The sequence below is a fragment of the Caenorhabditis remanei genome, chromosome V, assembly GCF_010183535.1.
Source record: "Caenorhabditis remanei strain PX506 chromosome V, whole genome shotgun sequence".
Lineage (NCBI taxonomy): Eukaryota > Metazoa > Nematoda > Chromadorea > Rhabditida > Rhabditidae > Caenorhabditis > Caenorhabditis remanei.
The window spans coordinates 9446132-9461713 of NC_071332.1; the positions used below are offsets into that span (position 1 = coordinate 9446132).

General features: G+C 36.9%; 4 protein-coding genes across 4 annotated transcripts; 2 read left to right on the plus strand and 2 right to left on the minus strand.

The window, feature by feature from the left end:
* Nucleotides 1–1102: 1102 nt before the first annotated feature.
* On the plus strand, nt 1103–2972 carry GCK72_018506 (uncharacterized protein; the record flags this gene model as incomplete). The annotated part of the gene is made up of 5 exons (XM_003114410.2): nt 1103–1250; nt 1634–1807; nt 2372–2560; nt 2609–2823; nt 2874–2972. 5 exons carry the CDS (start codon nt 1103–1105, stop codon nt 2970–2972), a joined length of 825 nt encoding a protein of 274 aa, XP_003114458.1.
* A 1962-nt stretch (nt 2973–4934) lies between these two features.
* GCK72_018507 (uncharacterized protein) lies at nt 4935–11176 on the plus strand (the record flags this gene model as incomplete). Its single annotated transcript, XM_053732588.1, has 7 exons — nt 4935–5012; nt 5301–5561; nt 6364–6534; nt 10392–10583; nt 10630–10816; nt 10860–11029; nt 11156–11176. The coding sequence occupies 7 exons, from the start codon at nt 4935–4937 to the stop codon at nt 11174–11176; spliced, it is 1080 nt and encodes a 359-aa protein (XP_053581501.1).
* Nucleotides 11177–11597: 421 nt separating this feature from the next.
* GCK72_018508 (uncharacterized protein) lies at nt 11598–13634 on the minus strand (the record flags this gene model as incomplete). Its single annotated transcript, XM_003114509.2, has 9 exons — nt 11598–11790; nt 11837–12108; nt 12156–12310; nt 12363–12572; nt 12617–12739; nt 12786–13119; nt 13166–13252; nt 13335–13496; nt 13542–13634. The coding sequence occupies 9 exons, from the start codon at nt 13632–13634 to the stop codon at nt 11598–11600; spliced, it is 1629 nt and encodes a 542-aa protein (XP_003114557.2).
* Nucleotides 13635–14278: 644 nt separating this feature from the next.
* Nucleotides 14279–15255, minus strand: GCK72_018509 (uncharacterized protein; the record flags this gene model as incomplete). The annotated part of the gene is made up of 4 exons (XM_053732589.1): nt 14279–14334; nt 14690–14864; nt 14907–15062; nt 15106–15255. The coding sequence occupies 4 exons, from the start codon at nt 15253–15255 to the stop codon at nt 14279–14281; spliced, it is 537 nt and encodes a 178-aa protein (XP_053581502.1).
* Nucleotides 15256–15582: the final 327 nt, after the last annotated feature.

Here is a 15582-nt window from a genome sequence, read left to right on the forward strand (position 1 = left end):
TTTCAATTTACTAACAACTCTCTTCTTATTCGAGAGACCGAAGGTTTCATCAAATTTGTGATTTGTTCGGACAGGTCTCACTACTGCCTGCTGACCCTTTGCAGAATCAGCCATCCAAAACCACTTCCATCTTCTTTTTTTTTTCTATCATGTCTTGAACCGATCCGATTACAATTTTTGATGTGTTTATATTTTCAACCTGTTTCTTTTTTTCTATACACTATGTTTTGGATTACTGTACAGGAGTGGTCTTGTGGAGAACAGGTTAGATGAAGTCAGTTCATGTAGAAGTAGCTACTGTAAAGCTAAAAACTTAAAATAAATTCACGCAAATGGAATTTCTGTTAGTATTAGAAAAGTGTAACCTCACAACCACAACACCCCGTTTACTCGAGTGCTTCCTCTTGTTCTATTTGGAACATTTTTGTAGCTTGAATCATCTAAACCCACGCACCACATTCCATTACACTTCTATAAATTCAATATTTACCATCATCATCATCCTCACCAGCTCAGCTCCCACAACCACCATCACCACCATCATCACTCTATCCATATATCTTCCGTTATCCCATTTGACCATTGCTTACTCCTCTCCGCACCTGCTCCACTCGGTATCTCCTGCAATCAGTTACCGAAAATAAACTGATATCTAAAGGTGATACCTCGTGTGCAGGAGCAGCAACCGTCCCACCCTCAAATAAGTGTTATCCTTTTCGCGCTCTCGTTCGCGTAGGAGGATATATATTTCCTTCCGATCCTTCTCGCTATGATACCCTTTCGAGCATCATCGGAGGTCTACAGCTTCTACATCATCAGACCAATAAAGATCACTCGTCGCTATGTTGCTCTCTCTGTATGTCGCGCGCGCGAGAGTGCTCTCCGCGCTGGACTGTATTTATTTTCACTTTCTAAACCCCAAGCCGTTCCGCCCCGGACTCCGCCCACTCGGTTCGTCCGTTGCTCAAAAGTTGCCTCTTTTGTTGAAATTAGAAATCGCCACAAAGGTGCCACCCTGTCTGAATATCATAGCTCTCTCTTTCTTCTTGTCTCATGATTCACGTCTTCTGAAATTCATAATGAATAATTACAGATACAAAGAATGACACGGAAACTCATTACTGCCATCAGTTTTCTCCTATTACTTCAGATCACCAACGCACTTCAGTGCTTTGACTGCTATGGAACGGGTCCAGATCACAAAGAATGCAATCAAGAAAGGACGTGTCATGGAGTCGCTTGTATGATTTGTGAGTTGCTTTTCAGTTGTCAAAAAATTGAAAACAGAAGCTAAAAATGTTTCATCTACTGAACGTTTCTTAGTGGGCGAAAATTAGAAGAGTCATAATTGAAATCCAAGTTTTCAATATTCAAAAATCTATAGAAAAACTTCTCTTTATCGGATTACCGTTTTCCTATTCTCATTTCTCGCTTTATCTGAACTTCATTTTTCCTAACTCGGGTGTTTGATAAGAAAATTCTTCTTCTTTAATGAATAGTCCCGATTCAAATTACCTCAGTTCTCAATTTTTAATCTACACAGACCTTCTTGTTTCTAAAAAAAATTGAATATCGAGTTGAAATATCAATACCGCCCAACTTATCTCAATGCTGACCCCTCAAAAAGTTACAGTTGATGCCGGTGACAACAAGACAGCTTCTGCTTTTTGTCTTCTTGCAATGAAAGGAAGCAAAATGGAAGAAGCGAAAGACGGGTGTTGGTTGGAGCCAGATGGAAAGGGAAAGCACTGCATGTGCTTTACTGATTTCTGCAACAAACTCGTTGATCGCAGAAATACTGATGAAGGTATTCATTTGTCTTATTTTCATTCAAACCTGAAGCTCAGTTCTCTATCATGTAGCTGAAAAGTTTTCTCGCAATTTTCTTTATTTTCCAAAAAACACCTGCAACGTGCAAGAGAGTATTTATCAGTTTATGATTGCTTTTCTTTTTCTCTTGCGTATTTGTAACTAACTAACAAAAGAAAAAGAAAATAGCACTCGTTTCTTGCTCTCACATAGATACAGAGACAGAGAGAAAGATAAAAAATGACGCGCTCCTAGGGCACTGTGCGCGCAACCGAACACATCGAGCAATTGCGTCAGCGTCAAAGGGCCCATCAGGCTCTGAGCCCATCTCGTGTGTGCTTCGTCCGATAGACACTGATTAGTGGACGACATAGAGATAGAAAAAAGGGAAAAGAGGCAAATATAGAGAAGGGAAACTAACGGGCAGACTGTTTGGCGCTATCGGCGCCGGTTGATGACAAGCATAGAGAAGTTTGCAACATATGGAAAGAAAAGAAAGTTCAATTTTAGCGCACTAAAACTATGAAAAGTTAGTTGCTTTCCAACTATCGTTTTTTTCCAGTTGACCCAATGGCTCCACTCCTACCAACTGCCGAGTTCCTCAAGCAAAATCCACTTGTCGATTATGACGCTCCAAATCTTGGTGACTACGTTGACGAAGGATCCCATCCAGCTCCACAACATGCCCTCTTCCCATCAGCCGACAAGCCAGATCCACGGGTTGCAGGAGGTGCTGACGATGATGAAGATGGTAAACAACATTATATACAAAACTCATTGTAATTGGAACTATTTTCAGATCTTGTTCCAGTCGGATTCTCTGATTATGAACAGGTTGAAGAAAAGCGCAGAACAACAAAAGAACAGAAGACGTCTCCAACTGAAGCAACAACGACAACTACTCCAGATGGAGTTGAATTGCCACATGATTCTGATTCAAATGTAGTTAAAGTTGATGACGTGGAAGTAGATGAGGAGCTGAGAAGACCGATGAGCAGAGTTCCAGAAGATAGAGTATGTCATTTTATAATTCTAATTCTTATATAAAAGTTGTTATTTTTCAGAAAGAAAACGAGGTATCAGCTAGCTTCAAACCACCATCTTGGGTTCTTTTCGTCTTCCCAATGGCTGCATCATGGGCTCGATTCTGGAGCAGTTTCTAAGAAACCGACGTCATCATATATCAATTCCATTTTGAATATTCATTTTATTTCGGGTTAACCCTCCCTTGTTGATTCTTTTTCCTATTTTTATCGATCTCCCCATCTCACTTTTTGAAGAGTTTTCATTTCCGAATGTGACACTTAATTTAAGGGTCTTACCTCCTGGCAAATCCAACTTTTAACTCAAAACTTTTAAAATCCCGAGTATATTCACCATTCCCCATTCTCCAAATGTACACCGTGTGATCCAAGATCTCCGTTCCGATGCTCTAGTAATCCATCTAGCGCCTCCCATCTCCCCTCTCATTAGTACATTCTCTAGAACTTCCCCATTCTCTGTATAAACTTTGACACTCTCACCCACATTGACATACTGATTTGCCAGAGCCATACTCTTCCCAACTATTACTATTGTTCCCAAAGATTCGAAATTTTACTGAACCGATCATCCATTTTTTGAAATGGAATCCATTGTTTCACTTTCTATTTTACTTTAATATTGTCCAAATTTCTGTACACCTTGCGTCTTTCTGCTCTTTTTTGTCTTGTTTCCCTCCCAACTCTTACTAGGGAAGGCCCTCGAGTCAAAGTGGAGATATGGGACGTGACCTATATCGTTGGAAAGCTGAGAACACGCTGATTCCAAATATATATTCAGTTTTTGCCCTCGAGGCTTGGTATTCGAGAAAAACGAGGTCAAAGTTTGAACCCCTAACAAGTCATAACCTTACCGACGTCTTAAAAATATCGGCAGCGTGGTGTAGGCGGTAGCAGTGTAGTCAATGCGCAATCATTTTTTGGTTCAATTCCATCCGGCCACCAAATTTTTTTTTGGTTTTTTAAGTTTCGTTTTTTTTGGATCGGGATGTTGTTTTTTTGAAAGTTTTGTTCAAATAGATAAAAAACGAAACTTAAAAAACCAAAAAAAATTTGGTGGCCGGATGGAATTGAACCAAAAAGTGATTGCGCATTGACTACACTGCTACCGCCTACACCACGCTGCCGATATTTTTAAGACGTCGGTAAGGTTATGACTTGTTAGGGGTTCAAACTTTGACCTCGTTTTTCTCGAATACCAAGCCTCGAGGGCAAAAACTGAATATATATTTGGAATCAGCGTGTTCTCAGCTTTCCAACGATATAGGTCACGTCCCATATCTCCACTTTGACTCGAGGGCCTTCCCTAGTTAGTTGTTTTCAAAACGCTTCGAGAATCAAATTCAAAATCAAAAACTACCGAAATAAAGTAGCAGATTTTGAGAAAATCATACACTTTCATTACTTCATTTCAGAGCAACAATCTCAGTGAATTTGCTGAGGATCTTCAGAATTTCGAATTTTCGTTCACATTTTTTCCCATTTTTACGAAAAAACAACATGTTTAAATGTTAAGTAGTTTGAGTTTTATTGTGAACTTGAAAGACTTTTAGATTTCGAGCATCGTTGTGATATCTTTCTGGATTAATCTAAAAGTGAATTGTGGTATTCAATCAAGTAAACCATAGTTTTTAAATAAATAAAAACTATTCTATATTATACGAATGTGGATGTTAAAGTTGCTCGAGTTTCAAACCAAAGTTGACGTCAAAATTATCTTATTTGAGACACAATATATTTCTAGTTTAATAACATCGTTTTGCGAATCGCGAGTACATTTTTACAAATCAATGAGCTGCTGATCGGAAAGTCATACAGCTAAGTACTGTAGAAAAAACTTGTGCGCTTCACTTCGGTGTTTGCGTACTTAAAAAAAATTTCAAGATAAATTAATTTTTATTGAATTTTAAACTTTTTTGCTTGAGTGTTTTTTATGTAACAACTGATATTATTTTTTATCGCCATTAAATTTACTTTTGTTAATTTCATATAGTTCGTGAGGTTATTTCGTCAATTCATGGCGGGAACGACAGGTGAATACTCTCGATAACTCCAAACAAATTTCAGGCGAAACCTCTTTCGACCATGAGCCACAAAAGCTTGCTCCAAAAGGTGGAAGACGACGAAAGCAGTATTGAGTTCGATGAAGCTGGGGTTAAGGAGGTAACATTTATTTAAATAAACAACCAATGGCCTTCGAAAGGTCTTGAATCAATTATTTTCATTAATGAATTACTCATGCGGAAAACGTTTTGATTGTACGATCAAAAATTAAAAGGAAAGTCATTTTCCAGTAATTTTGAATATTCGATCGTCTAAATGAATGAAATGGAGACACTTCCGATAAAAATATAGCAAGTTTTAACTGATTGTGCTAAGTTAAATTGTCCTTACGTAATCAAATCAACACATGTAAAGCGAAAGTCACAACTTGACAATTTCTTGTTTCAGATGGTTCTTCTCGTAAAGAAATTGTCTTCAAAAGTCAATCAACAAGAAGAGAGAATCGATGAGCTCTGTAAACAGAAGAATCAGCTGAACAATCCGGAAGGCGAAGATCGCGAAGAACAGGAGCCGAGGGAGCCAGAAAGAAAGAAACCAAAGCTCAGATGCTCGGAAATGGACGATTTGACATCTGAAATGAAGCCCACTGAAAATCTTGTTTCTGCACTTGACAAGTATTTTTCCGGTAACCCAGTGCCAATGAACCAGGTAATGTTGAAGACGTATGAAAACATAAATCTAGAATTGAACTACTTTTTTCGATAAATTTTTTGAAAATTGCCGTAGAAGGGAGCCACTGATGAGTACCCGACCTTCTACGTGAACCAATACATTGAAATGTGTCTGGCTTCAGGGTCGAAACACTACTAACCTAGTTTTTTGAGCGTTTCAGAAATTATTGCCGCGTCAGAAAGTAAGTCTTTAGATTTTAATTCTTGATACATTTCAATAAAAACTATAGCAAACATTATTTTAGATTCAACGAACTTTGCAGCTGCTGGCCGTTACCTTCACATCAGATGCTCCTTTCTCTGTTTGAATGCTGAAAAACCGAATTATCCATTTACAAATGTTCCAATAAATCTTTCCATACCCCAATTTGCCTTCCATTTGAATTCACAAATGCATTAGAGAATGAAGATTGTCGTTACAGATGTCCGAAGGCAGTTGCGAAAAGATGGAACAATGTTTGTATCAAATTGTTTCTCCGTCTCGCAGTGGAAAAGATCGTGACCTTATGTGCTGCGTTATTTCGATTTCCGAATCATACGCTTGCACTTACTCACATTCTTCTTTCTGGAGAAAAAAAAATTGGACTGACGAAGTTGTTATTTTAAAACAAGTTGCAGGAGAGCGAATTGTTCACGTCAGTTATTTTAACACTAGAGTATCAGAAATGTTACAATCCATTTGATTCAGTAGATCTGTTCGTCAGAATTTAGTGGCTAGAACAGCTAACTATAACAGAAAACAAGAACCAATGAGAATCTTATCTGAATCTTGTTTCCAGACGAAATTCGTTAAAAAATGCGATGAAGCTGATTTCGTGATTCTGAAAGCAATTGGTGAGGACCACAAGTTTCCAGTATATCCTGCCGGTATCATCGAACCATATCCAGGGCTACGGTACAACTTTGTGGGGCTAGACGACATAAGACAAGTTTATTGGAAAACCGGGGTCGTGAGTCAAAAATTCAGTAAGACTTGATTTCGCCTTCAAATCACATGCACTTTTTAAGATATTTTTGTCATGGATCATCGCATACTGTAAATGGAGACAGCGGAGCAGCTCTTTTCAGCGAGAACGGACGTTTTATCGGAATGAACACTCACAAAAATCGGTTCTTTTTCGATGTGAGTGACAAAGAGGCTTCCGATCAAAGGAGATGTAACCGCTTGAAGGGGGCAGATTTCAAGACAAGTGCAGTGACAGTCCAGAGGAAATTAGAAACTGATGAACAACGGCTAGAAAGAGTTGTCAGTCACTCCAGTTATTGTAGATTTACTCAAAGCAGCGTTATCACTAATGGAATATTTTAGAAAAGACTAATTAATAATCAATGTATTTAATTCCTAATATATTTCCTGTACCATTTTGACTTTAATTTTTTTCAAATGTCACTCATTCTTTATTTTTTTCAAATATCACTCATTCATACATTCATTCAATATTTTTCAATTTACATTTTGCTTTTTTCCGAAAAAAAGATTCTCTCTATTTGTTTGAAAGCAGTATTTGCTTGATTTTCTGAATAATGATTACTCTCACGATCTATTTAGCATCCAAATGGACACGGCCGGCACTGCCTCCTGCACGAAAAAAGCGATGTCTCGCGTCTCCACTCTCTCACGCGTGCAAATAGAGCACAATTGCATTGAACACTGATTTTCTTTGTTGAAATTGAAAACGTAGTCGAAAGACATAAAATTTGGAGACTGAAAATTATATGAATGGAAAGAGGAGAATTTTAGCTATATTTTTCTATACAAAACTTACATTAACACTGCGACTGAAAAATTATAGCAAAGCTCCGCATCAAATTCAGATTTTCTATGAATTTATAACATTGCAATGCATTGTCCGCAGTTTTTTAAAAGTTTTTCTGAGTTAAAACTTATAAATTGTGTTGATTTGTGATGTAATATAGATAGTATCCACACGATATCTTCTCTTCCTTCACAGCACTGCATCTATAGTATGACCGGCATAGACCGAAAACGGAAAACCCTCATACTACAGTGCTCCACATAATGATACTGGCCGTTGATGAAAAATGCCAGATGGACACTCAAACTGCACAGATATCGTCCATCAATCAAATTTCGAAAGGAACAAGCTGTTCGGGAGGTACATTCTGTCCATAGGTTGTGATTCCAGTAGATTGTGGTGCGAAGAGTTTTTTGGAAGGGCATCCACGTTTTCTGACCGATACAAACGCAGAACCATGCATTTTGCTCCAAGTTTCAGTCACTCATGCTCCTAAAATGAGTGTCGAAATAAACTTTCCAGTGTCTGCAAACACTGTTTATCGACTTTTATTGAAAAGTCATATTGGGAGACTCAGAGAAATGTAAAACGCATCGGATATAACAGAGATTTATTGTGATTACCTCCTTAAATTTGCTGAAAACCTACAACCCAGATGCTTACGTTGAGTGAGGGTTACTGTACCTCTATACCTACAACCCAGATGCTTACGTTGAGTGAGGGTTACTGTACCTCTATACCTACAACCCAGATGCTTACGTTGAGTGAGGGTTACTGTACCTATATCCGATGCGTTTTACATTTCTCTGAGTCTCCCAATATGACTTTTCAATAAAAGTCGATAAACAGTGTTTCCAGACACTGGAAAGTTTATTTCGACACTCATTTTAGGAGCATGAGTGACTGAAACTTGGAGCAAAATGCATGGTTCTGCGTTTGTATCGGTCAGAAAACGTGGATGCCCTTCCAAAAAACTCTTTGCACCACAATCTACTGGAATCACAACCTATGGACAGAATGTACCTCCCGAACAGCTTGTTCCTTTCGAAATTTGATTGATTGACGATATCTGTGCAGTTTGAGTGTCCATCTGGCATTTTTCATCAACGGCCAGCAAGTTTCTTGGACCCATCGGTGTGAAAACCAATGAAGTAGCGAAAAAAACGGTTTTAGTGTGATTAATGGTAAGAATAATAGAGAAATAATGCTAAAAATGAAAAGTGTCGTATCATTTTGTGGATTGAAAAAAACGAAAAAATCGAAAAATTTGATTTTTCTCAGTTTGTTATATCGAGTTTGTTTTTGTTATGTAACTAATAAATGTTACTTATAGAGAGTTTTCAATACGGTTACGAACTATATTTCATCATTTCTCATTTTTGAGATTTTCGAAATTTTGAAGGGTGGCGTATCATTATGTGGAGCACTGTAGCAAACATAAAACTTGGTTGAAAACTGTGTTTAGTATAAAATTTGGAGATCTCAGTTGAAAGCCGTGAAAATGTTTCGATTTTCGGAGGTTTTAAAAAAACTGGGCTCGATATCCAAAAAACTAAACGGATATCTTATTGCGAATGTTATCAGCTACATTTTGAGCTGTGATACGAAAGTTTTACTTCAGAACGAAGTACGTTATAACTGTTTGAAATTGTGGAAAAAGAATTAAAAGGAATAGGGTTACTGTAAGACACTTCATCACGGCATCTGAAAAAAATGTTTGCTTTCCAATCTTTCTTTGTTTGAGTACACATTTCGCTCTTAATTTTTGCAGTCTAATCTCAGTGAGAGAGTGAAAGACGTGTCTCTCTGTAAGAGACGCAAACAACGTGCCAAAAGATAGGCGCTTTTCTCGTGCAGGAGGCAGAGAAACGCTCAATAACAACCATTGGCATCCCCATTGTTGGGGGAATTCATCAACAGCGTCTCCAATGACCAAATGTTGGCATAAGACGCTCTGCGAATAGTCGATATACTGCAGCACCTCTCAAAAGTAATACATTGTTGGTTTCCAGTAAAGAGTTTTTTTCAATATGTAGACATTTATTTGAAACTTTGGGAAACAAATTTTTAGATCTAATTATGCTCCAACAGAAACATTCAGATGGAAACCACGTTAAATAAGTTTTCTACTCATTTTCGAAAATCAATAAAATCGTAAATTTTTGTTTCCAAGAGTGGTGTATGAAAAATAAAATGTAGATATTATGTTTTTGACTGTTTTTAGATAAAATAAGCCAGGGTTTTTATTTTCTGACCTATTAACCACACTGACGAACTTGGTTCCCATGTCTCAAGAGCTTAAAAAGTTTAGCTTATTAGCTGTTTTTAATTTCAAAAAGCCGAAACTTTGATTTGTGTAAAAAACAGTTTAAAATCTACCGGAATATACTGCGAATGATGACGAACATTTTTTAATGCTAGAATTCTGATAGAAATAGTATTTTAAGCTTGAAAAGCATTCAGTGATCTAATGTTGTTACTGTGGTATTGATCTCCGTGATATACACATACACTACTTATATGTAATCAAAGTTTGGAAGTCATGACAACTTAATGCACTTTATATCCAAACCGCCGAATCTCAATAGCCCGAAAACATGTGAACGAATTTCATGGCTGTGGTTCCTTAATCAGAATGTAATGCTCTAAGCTAACTATATATGAAAACAATCAATAACTTAATATCTACATTAAATATTTAATACTAATATACTAAACGTTATGATCAATCAAAAGAAAGCTCATAACCTTTTTCAGCGGTCTTGTTTGTCTTGTCTCCCTCTCTCCTTGTTTCGGTATCAATTCTTCCTGGTTTACCGAATTATTCACTTTAGACTATGAATTCTTCTGAAAAGCGAATAGTATGCTGTAGAAATTATCATAGTTATTAACGGTTTTCGCGTTTGAATAATTCGAAGAACTTGTTCTTCTGCTCTCCCAAGTTCATGAGTAAAGTTTTAAGTAACATTATCAATCTCTATCAAGTGAATTCTTTTAAATTCACTTTCTTGTCCTGGCTAATAAACTCCAACTGTTCTTGATACTTCCAGATGGCGGATATCTTCAAAATTAGTGAAAATGCGTTGTTCACTACGACAAAACCCAATGGATCACATCAACAAGACTGCGTAATTGCTGTTCATGAACGCCTTGCAGTTTCTAATTTCAGTGATCATCTCACTTTCCAGCCAGGAACAGAACATACTCTGTACAATTTGATTGACCCATCGATAGAAATCAAGGTTTGAATATATTCTTCCTTCCTCGTTCCAAAAAAAATTATTTCAGGTTGTAGTCGAAGGTACAACTCCGGACAAACAGATCATTCACTTTAAAACTTGTGATGACAAAGAGTTTCCGTATTTTCTGCGTAGTGCAGTTCCCAGTGGAACAAAAAAACCCTACAATTTATTAGGAATTCATCAAGAAAAAATAATTCCTCAGTGGTCAGTAGGTGATATTTTGCGCCGCGCAGGTTGGTTGTTTTTTTCATTTTTTTTTCATAAATTTTTATTCAGTGGGAGAAATACTTGTCGGTAGTCCCGCGGGATCTCCAGGGAGTGCAGTCATTGATAAAAGTGGATATCTGATGGGAATGATAATAAAATCAGAAAACAACGAAGTTCTAATTGCAAGCACAGTCCTCATTTACGGCCTTCTTCCAACTGGTGATCCTGATCCTGATCGTGTGAGTTTTTAACTTCATTAAAACAACTTCATTTTCCTGAATCATTCAAATATTACTCAACTTCTAGTGGAACAGAGTAGAGTAGTTAAAATAACCATTCCGATCAATTATGCTATAATTTTTCAGTTTTTCTTTGACGAATGCTGAATTTTCAAAGAGATCTTCAAGTGAGCACAACTGTTTTTTAAATTCATTCATTTTTAAAGGCATGAAATAAACTTTATTAACTTAACAAACTGTTTAAAAATACATTCAAACTGGATACGTTTCAGTCAGACGGATAGATGTTTGTTTAGACACTACACCTGTTATAAGGTCTTCTCTTTCAAACTCCTGATGATTTCAAGAATTCTTCTCAAATTGATCTGAAATCAGCTTGAGAGTATTTCTCATTAAACGACTCTGATAGCGATGTTTCACAAGATGATGAACAGACGAAGTTTCATAATCCGATAATGATAACACACATGCACACTCGTATTCTGTGAAACTTTCCGATAGCCCATAGCTCTTAAAATAGAAGTGAAAATGCTTCATTTCGAAGAAAAAAATCAAACAAAGTATCACTCTACAATTTCTTTCCATGGATAACTTCTTGATATTTCTCTCCGGTCTCATTGATTTCATCGAAAATCTTCATTCTTCCATTCTGGAAATGATCCTTCATTTCGCTTTTTGGATAGTCGATTTTGAAATATCTATCCGGATGGTCTGCACTGTATTTCTCCCAGACCTCCGGCCCATTCTTTCCATTCGGATTTCTAGACAATTTTTTGTTTCATTTAACTTCATGTTTTCCTGGCTTACCCATATTTAGCGAAGTTAGAAACCAATGTTCCCATCATATCCATAACTTTGAGTTCCTCCTCATTCGGAGTGAATTCTCCAAAACCTTCTCCGACGATATATCTCAATTCGGATGCATGAGTTGCTGCTTTGAATGGTAATGATTCTGCCATTGGACTAATATTGTCCTTATTGAAATAATCGAATGACGCGAGATATGCATTGTTTCCATATTTGGCACTGGATCTTACAGTATCAAATATGCCAATATTGAACCAAGCATCTCCAACGAACTGAAAATTTAAGATATTTCATTTTTATTTTCTTCCTGAGCCCTCACTTCAACTAATCTCTTGGTGACAGCTGCTGTATCATTAACATCAACATCCTTCATGTACAAATCCAAAAGTTTTCTTTTGATGCCTTCAGGATCATTTACAAGATCCGAACCAAATATCACGTCTATTGTTTCTTCGAAATTTTTGTTTGCCATTGCTTAAGAGAAAACTCATTGTTGATTTCCACAAAAAATCTGCATTTTGCTCACCGAAACTAAGCCCTTCATACTCTCCAACAGTTGCAATTGCATCTAGTTTTGGAGCTTCTTTTCTCAATTCATCTAATGGTTTTGGGAAGAAATCTCCATCGAGATTGGGAACAAATGATAAGAATCCAGAAGCTGCCCTTTCGAACTTCTCGATTTCAATGAACTTGTCAGACTTTTGCGATTGATACCACTGGAGCAGGCTCTTCGAGTCTAAAAGTTTAAATTTAGTGAATTGGAAAATATTAAGGATTTACCTTCTCCAGTGTATCCATGTAACTTGGCAAACTCTCTGAAAATTTTTGCTTGTAAATCCTTCGGACGAATCGCGAAATCACAGTAAGCCGAACCTGAGTTCGCCATGAAACGATGGAATAATTCTGAAACAAATCCAAGTTTTTAATGTTCACAAAAATCCGTTTTTACTGTTCGAATGAGGGCTCAATGCAAGAAAATCAACACTTGCTCCGCCTGCACTTGTTCCAAAAATAGTGACGCTGTTTGGATCTCCTCCGAAAGACGAAATGTGTTGTTGGACCCATTTGAGCGCAAGAGTCTGATCCCATAATCCATAATTTCCTTTCGAAACGTCATCTCCAGTTGTCAGGAAACCCAATGGACCTACACGATAATTGGCAGTTACTACGACCAAATCTCTCAATGGAAGAGTTCCAGACAGAGAGTAGTCGTCAATCATGGAAGAGAACCCGACTTCGAAGCCTCCTCCATAGAAGTAAACAACTACTGGAAGACCTTTTGGCTGAAACATCTCAGCTCAGTCTAGTGTACAACAAGTGTAAACATACGAATTCAGTAGAGTTAGATCTTGGAGCAAATACATTCAGATTCAAGCAATTATCCTCGGCGAACTCTCGACAGTCTTTTGGAACAAACTGAAAAAGTGGTGCTCGTTTTGATTTCGAGATCAATTCGAAAGGAGGTAAAAAAGATTGTTAGAAAAAACTTTAAACTTACAGTGGCTCCAAAAACGCCAGATTGTGGACAACCTGGACCGTATTTGTAGCAGTCGATTGGCTCTTTCCATTTATCAGCAACCACAGGTTTCTGATATCTGAGTTCTCCAATTGGAGACTTTGCGAATGGGATTCCAAGGTAGCCATCTACAATTTTATTCTCCTGAAAAGCAAGTTACGTCAAGATTTTATTTTGAAAAAAACTAACATGTTTATAGATATTTCCTCTTATTGGACCACACGTAGCATTGAAAACTTCTTGATTGTTTTCAGGTTTCAAATGAGATAGAAAGCCTCCCATTTCCAATGAAATCGAAACAAGTAAAAAAAGAAAGAGACAGATAGAGGCAGCGATTGCAATTGTGGTCACAGTGACACGCCAATAGGGCATTATATAGAGACGCAGGCAGAAACTACGGGCAGAAAACACACGAAGATGACAAACATTTGGGTTTAGAGATTAATATTTTCATTGATTGTAGTTCGAATTTTTTGTAGTTTTTATTGCGAATATAGCTATGGAATAACAGTTTTTCGGCGACAACAAAAACCAAAACAAGATGACCTCCTTTTGCCGAAAACAAGTTTCATTGATTCTTGACCTCCAATACACCTTTTTGCCCTGTGGTCACTAGCACCCGTCAAGTGAAAATATATGCACGAGAAAATGTTCTATTTGGTTAGAAAATATTTGTATTATCCACATAGAACTTCTAAAAAAGTTTATCCGCTTCCATGTTTCAAAATTATATAACCGGATTGAAACTGTATTGATCCCTAATTTATGGATACAATTGACATCATAACTGTTCTAGACGGATTTCTATCGATGTTTCTAGTTTTCAGAAAACGGAAACAATCTCCTCTTATTGATCTGCAAACATTTTTTTATTCTAATTCCTTTTTTCCAGAACTAACTTGTTGAAAATTAAAAGCATACACGGATTAACATAGCAATGAATAATCCATACGCAGTTCAGAATCGCTTGATTCGTCTTGTCCTGCATATCGATGAATGTAAACATTGTGAACAAAGCTGGATGCCATACAAATATCATCCCTGATATATAACTTGTTGTAAACGCAGATTGAAACAATATTGCTATCTCATTTTTTCTAGATTGAACACTGCTTCTCAAGTTCTTCGCCTGAAAACTTCACAATTTCTGGGAATACATTAAAAAGTGAAACTCACCATAAAAATGAGGTAAGCAATGCTTATATAAGAGAGGAATGAAATAATCAAACATGGAAAACTGAGACATATTTCCAAAGTATCGAAAATATGAGAAAATGGAACAGTGAAATCGTAACCCCATCCGGGAGGGTACATCTCCATATTTCGAAAAATTATACCATACAGAAAAAGGATGAAAATCCAGGAGAGAACCAGGCCGAGAAGAAATTTGATGACTCCATTGAATTTATGAGAGTGTATCATGTTGGAGAATATGAGAATACGAGAAACAGCTAACAGAGTTACAACAGGTAAATCGCATATCCATAAAGTGTTCATAGTTGCTCCGATAATCTGAAGATTTAGATGGAATGGCTTCCAGAATAGTCTACTTACTCGGACTACAGTGTCAAAAGTTTTCAATAAATTTGGAAAAATGACAGCTGGAGAAGTGAGAAAGTGTCCTAATCCTTGTCCAAGTAAACAGAAATTAACGATATTCATCATTTTAAAGGTCATGTTTGGTGTCTGACAGTTCTTCAGATGGAGAGTCTGAATTTATGCTTTAAATTTAGAAGCAAAAGAAGTTTCCTACCGATATGATGACCAATAGAAATGGAGCATTGAACATTGAGAGAATGAAATAAATTATGCCGAAATAAAACATTTCTTTATCGGCGTTCGCATCGAAGAGTGATTTAGAAGCGGTGTCATAATCTGACGTTGTAGTGGAATAGACACTCATCCCAGACACAATAATTCTGACTCTAACTCCCAAATTGAAGGGATTCGAAAACTCAGAATTCAGATTAAGAGAAGAAAAACAAAAAGAAAAAGTGTAATTTACGACGAAGACGTTGTGAACACGCAGATCACTTCATCTCGTTTTCAATCAGAGACCGAAATTAGTGTGTTGTTTTTTCGAAAATGCTTGGAATTAGAAAACACATGTGTGTGAATCAGATTGCATGGGAAGACTCTATTCTTGAAAATTTTGTGTTTGTATCGAGAATAGTTTATTGGAAAAAATACATCATTTAGTGAATAGAGGATTGTAGAATTTCCAAACAGA